Source organism: Fonticula alba, assembly GCF_000388065.1.
Source record: "Fonticula alba strain ATCC 38817 unplaced genomic scaffold supercont2.7, whole genome shotgun sequence".
Lineage (NCBI taxonomy): Eukaryota > Rotosphaerida > Fonticulaceae > Fonticula > Fonticula alba.
The window spans coordinates 1,127,479-1,132,658 of record NW_009242977.1 but is presented as its reverse complement, the minus strand read 5'-3'; the positions used below and the strand labels follow the sequence as shown (position 1 = coordinate 1,132,658).

At 67.2% G+C, this 5,180-nt stretch overlaps 1 protein-coding gene across 1 annotated transcript in view; it reads right to left on the bottom strand.

The window, feature by feature from the left end:
- The window catches only part of H696_04455 (hypothetical protein), a 5,318-nt gene extending 473 nt beyond the window's left edge, over positions 1–4,845 (bottom strand). Inside the window, exons 1-3 of the mRNA XM_009498331.1 lie at positions 2,380–4,845; positions 1,946–2,119; positions 1,467–1,834 (exon numbers count right to left, since the gene is read on the bottom strand). Coding sequence (XP_009496606.1) covers positions 1,467–1,834; positions 1,946–2,119; positions 2,380–4,715 — 2,878 coding nt within the window. The 5' untranslated portion in view covers positions 4,716–4,845. The remainder of the gene's footprint in view (positions 1–1,466; positions 1,835–1,945; positions 2,120–2,379) is intronic.
- Positions 4,846–5,180: the final 335 nt, after the last annotated feature.

Below are 5,180 nucleotides of genomic sequence, written 5' to 3'. Positions count from 1 at the left end.
CTCAGACGCCCGCAGCACCATGACCTTCCTCACCCGGCAGTCGCTGGTGGTGGCCGTTCTCCCGGAGCCCTGCCAGCCCAGCGGGATATGCTCGGTTTGCGCCCACACCCAAGCGCTCAAGACCCCCGGCGCTGGGGGCTGGCTGCTGCCGGCCGCCTGGCGCAGTGGCCTGTCCCTGCGGTCGATTATCCACCCCGGCCCGGTGACCGCCGCCAGCGACTCGCTGCCCGATGGCTGGGCCACCATGCTGACGCAGCTGCTTGGCTGCCGCGCTGACCCGAGCACCGGCAAGCTCCAGTGCGACACCGAGGCCCCATCCCGGCCGGCCGCCGTGACCGTGGTCCTGGACCCGGGGCTGGGGATTCGTGCTGCCGCGGTGGCTGCCCTGCTGAGCATCCTGTCCGAGCTGATGCCGGCTGGGCTGACGGTGAAGCTGGCCCCGGTGGCCTCGACCAGCATGCTCCTCCATGCCCAGGTGGCCGATCTTTGCGCCGAGGAGGGGGCCACCGGCCCGGCGGTGGTTCTGGCTCTGACCGGCAGTCTCCCGGCTGCGGATGCCCTGCTCGCGGCTCTCCCCTCGGAGGCCAGCCCGCCTGAGGGCTACCTCTCCGGGCTGATTCGGGCGCTGGTCTTCCAGTCGGGGCCAGGCTGCCCCGGCATGGTGGCACCCGGTGGCCCGGCATCCCCGCTGCCCTTCCTCCCCCGCCAGAGCGCTGGCCTCAGTGGGGGGGTGTTCTCCCAAGTGGACAGGTACATTGACCAGAGCGCCACCTCCAGTGTCTCCCCGGGGGGGGCAACATCTCACCTGCCATCATTTGCTCCCTCCCCATGTGCTTCCCCCTGCCGGCCACCCAGCCTCGCCGTGTCGGTGGTCGATTCGGCCCGGTCCACGCGCCGTGGGCGCCTCTTTTGCGACACCCTGCTTCAGGCCGCCGGCGGGCCAACGGCCCCGTGTCCCACCCCGCCGGCTGGCGTTGACCTGGCCCATGTGCTGGCCCTCGAACACAACGCATCCAACGGTACGGCCCCCCTGGTCCGGCTGCTGCCGGAACTCCTGTTCATGGCCGGCGCCAGCCCGAAGTATGGTGCCTAAAGTGGCTCCCTGTGTCCCCGCCCCATTACAGACACACGCCCCTCACCCTGCCCCTTTTGATTGGGTACACCTGTTCCTGCCGGAGGTCCAAATACACTGTGGGCGACGCAGGAGGAAAGCCGGTGGCGGAAACTCCCCCCCAGGCCGCCCTCCGGCTCTAGACCAAGAGCACGCCCCCTGCCCCTTCCTCCCTTTGGAGGAAAAGAGAAAACAAGAAAAAAAAAGAAAAAGAAAGGGAAAAAAAGGATGTGGGGGTGGGGGGGGGGGGGGGGGGGGGGGGGGGGGGAGGGGAGGGGGGGGGGGGGGGGGATAGAGGAGGGGGGGGGGGGGGGGGGGGGGGGGGGGGGGGGGGGGGGGGGGGGGGCACACGTACTGGGCGTGTTGGCCGACACCCAATGGTCAGCCGCATTGATCGCCGACCGGACGGAGTCCGCAGTCAAGGGCAGACGTCTGAGGCTGATGATCCCCTTGCGGGAGGTGACCAGCTCGCCGTAGTAGGAGTCCAATCGTGGTGATCCTGTCTTGCGCAAGATCTCCATGCCCTCGGAGTATTCCTTCAGACGCTGGGCACGCACGCGCTCCATCAACTTGGAAAGGCCCTTCTCCTTGGCCTGCTTCTCGAGAAGAGGCAGCAGCTCGGGATCCGGCGGGGGGAACTTCTGAATGCGCAGGGTATTGGAGTTGCCCATGTTTAGGAGGAAGTCGTCCTCTCCGGTATCGGGGTTGGGAACACAGACCCAGCTGATGACGAGGAAGGGCAGGGGGAGGGGGAAGAGGAGGACACGGTGAGATAGTGGATGCCAGTGGGCAGCTCCATCGGCCCTGGGTGGGCGGGCGGGGGATGGGACGCACTCGAACGGGGACATTTTGAGAAGATCCGCCCGGCGGAAGGCGAAGTTGGCCACCTGTCGCGTCTGGGATCTCTTGCCGGACGCGCGGATTTCCGTGCTTTGGGTCGACAAGAGAGCCAGGGGGTTTAGCTCGAACAGGCGCTTGTGCGCTGCGAAAGAGCTATCCAGGAGCAAGCTGCTCGCATACCAGGCGAGAAGTGCGCAGCCCAAGCGCCGGCATAAACATCGAGCCGGAGGGGCACCAGCAGAGGCGGAGATGGGCAAAGGAGGGACAAGTGACAAGAGCATGACCGCCCGTCAGCGAAGCAGAGGCAGGACAGGAGAGCGAGAGAGAGAGAGAGAGAGAGAGAGAGAGAGAGAGGGGGGGGGGGGAGGGAGGGACGGGCCCCGTAGCGAGAGGCAGGGGGAAGGAGGGAGGAACAAGAGAGGGCGCACCGCTCCAGCTTGCTGCGCTGGTCACCCAGGAAGGAGAGGACGTCCTGGTTGTTGATAAATTGGCCGCTGGTTTGCCTCCCATCAAAGGTAACCTCAGACGGATCCAGGCCGAAGAGGGTCGGCAGGCCGATGGCTGCCGACATGTTGGCCTCGTCGATGAAATCCACGAAGTCCACAAACAGGCAGTCCTTCTTGCCGGGGAAAAGGCGCAGGCCCCGGCCCAGCATCTGCATGAAGAGCACCGGTGACCGGGTCGGCCGCGCGAGCAGGATGGAATCCACAAACGGCACATCCGTGCCCTCGGTCAGGACAGTGCAATTGATCAGCACCGGCAGGGGCCGTCTGGAGGTATGGCCGCCAGCGGCAGCAGACGCCGCTGGATGGGCCCACACTTGGCCGTCATCGGCCGCCGGCTCGGAGGCCGACTGATCACCCGGGAGGGAACCCCCCGGGCCAAGTTGCCCGGCACCATCGAGCGCCTGGTCGGCCAGGGCGAAGCGACACATCAAAAGCTCCCGTTCGGGGGCCGGCGTGGCGGCCGTGATGCCGGCGGCCTCGATGCCGGCCTCATTGAAGGCCTCGATCAGGCTGTTGACATGGCGGATGTCCACCGCGAAGACCAGGGTCTTCCGGCGGCCCTTGGCCCGGACCTCCGACAGGTATGTGTCCACGATGAGGCGATTCCGCGCCGGGACATTGAGCTGCCGCTCGAGGAAGGACAAATTGAAGTCGGTCCCGGCCGTCATGGCCAGGCCGTTTTTCATCTCCAGCTGCGTCCTGACGGAAAGCATGCGCATGGGCGCCAGCCATCCCAGCTCCAGCATTCGCACGAACCCCTGGTGGTAGATGATGGCGTTGAAGATGGAATTCAGGGCCAGGCCATCATGCCGGCGCAGGGTGGCCGAGCAGCCCCACAACAGGATGTCGGGATTGGGCGCGTGCAAAAGATCGGCCCCAGGGGAGTTGGCCCGGGCCTCGGCCGCCGAAGGGGCCGACTCGTCCTCATGCTCGCTGGCAGGCGCGTCGGGATCCGCCGGCTCCGGGTCGGCCCCGGACTTGGCCACCAACTTCGGGGCCCCAAGGAAGTACTCCAGGATGCGCTGGTACACCTGGGCCGCCGAATGATGCGCCTCATCAATGATGATCAGATCGAAATCCGCCGGGTTCAGCGCGCGCAAACGCGGCGAAAAGCTGCCATTCGGGCCACTGCGACCAAGACTGGCCACCGACCCGACGACCACATGGGCCGCCGGGGGCTTGGCCTTGGCCGAGGGCCGGGCGGTGCCGCGGATGACCTCCACCGTCAGCTGGGGGAAGGCCCCGGAAATGCGTCTGGCCGCCTGGGCAAGCAGCTCCTCGCGATGGGCCAGCACCAGAGCCCGCTGCCCGGTGGGAACGAGCTGAGGAGCCAGATCCGCGTGATGCAATTTGCCCATGAGGCCGGTCAGCCGGGCCCGGCGCTCGTCCGCGCGTTCATACCGCAAGATCATCCGGCCCACGACCCCGGCCATGATGACCGTCTTGCCGGACCCCACCGGCAGGGACACCGCCTGTCGGCGCTCGCCCAGCTCGAAGAGGGCCGCCAACGAGGCATTGATGCAATCCGCCTGGTAGTCTCGGAGGAAACTCTCGAAGCGCGGCAGTGGCGGCGCTGTCGGCTGGCCGAGCAGCTTCGCATACGCCTGGGCATGGTGAGCATGCTTCGGGGAGATTGTCCGCTCCAGGATGTCCTTCTCCGCGTCGGCGGCCGGGTCCTCGGGGGGGGCTTCCCCCGAGGACTCTGCGTCGAAGCCAATTTCCTGGGCAACATACTGGTGAAGGGCCGTTCCAATGCTCGGGTGGCCCTCGGCAAAAGCCATGAACTTCTGGAGCTCCGGCGTCCATGGGACGACGGATTCGGTGCTGAGCCCGGACGGCTGCATCCTGGTAAAGACCGAGGCATCCGGGTACTGGGAAAAGGTGACAAGCTTCTCCAGCAGGGGAGAGGCACCAGCCCTCGCGCCGCGGACAGGGCTCGGGGCGGGCGGCTGATCCGGCGCACTTGCGACGAAGGCCTTCACCGAGGGGGCCCCCGCCGGCGAGGGCAGATGCGACAAGTGGGCTGCCGGCTTCTCCTCGCGGGTGCTTCGGCGGTGCTGCGCAAGCAGGTTATCCAGGAAGGATGTCGAATCGGCCGGGGCTGCCGGCGGCTCGGACACGGCCGGCTTCGGCTTCGGCTTCGGGATGGCGGCGGCGGCAAAGGCCCGGCACAGCCGCGCGGTGCTCGGTGCAGCTGGTCGGCTCCACCAGGCGGAATGCCGACCGGCCTGCATGCCAAGCACCCGCCAGGAAAGCATGACTGCGTGCTGGTAGTGCGCGATGCGAGGGATGGCCAGAGCAAGGTCCGAGGAGAGGGAAGAGCAAAAGCAAGGCAAGCAGGATAGGTGGAAAGGGGAGACCGGTGCGATCGCCTCCCTCCCGGCCTGGCGGCGGTCGCCCCCCCGGCTGATGAGGGGACACCCATCCGGCCCCCGCCCGGGTCAGCCAGCCCACCTCCACCTGGCAGATCGCAAGGACCCCCCTGCCCCGAGTAGCCCTCCGCACACGCGCGCACACACGCACACACGCACACGCACACGCACACGCACACACACACGCACACACACACACTCACACACATGCATACTCACACACATGCACACACAATGCCGAGCAGCAGGTGGGGCCCGCCGAGGGCGATCCGTTGGAACCTGCCCCGGCTGGGGCTTTTTCTCGCGGTCATCCGAATTGCGGGCTGCCAAAAGGAGAACGCACCCCCCCCC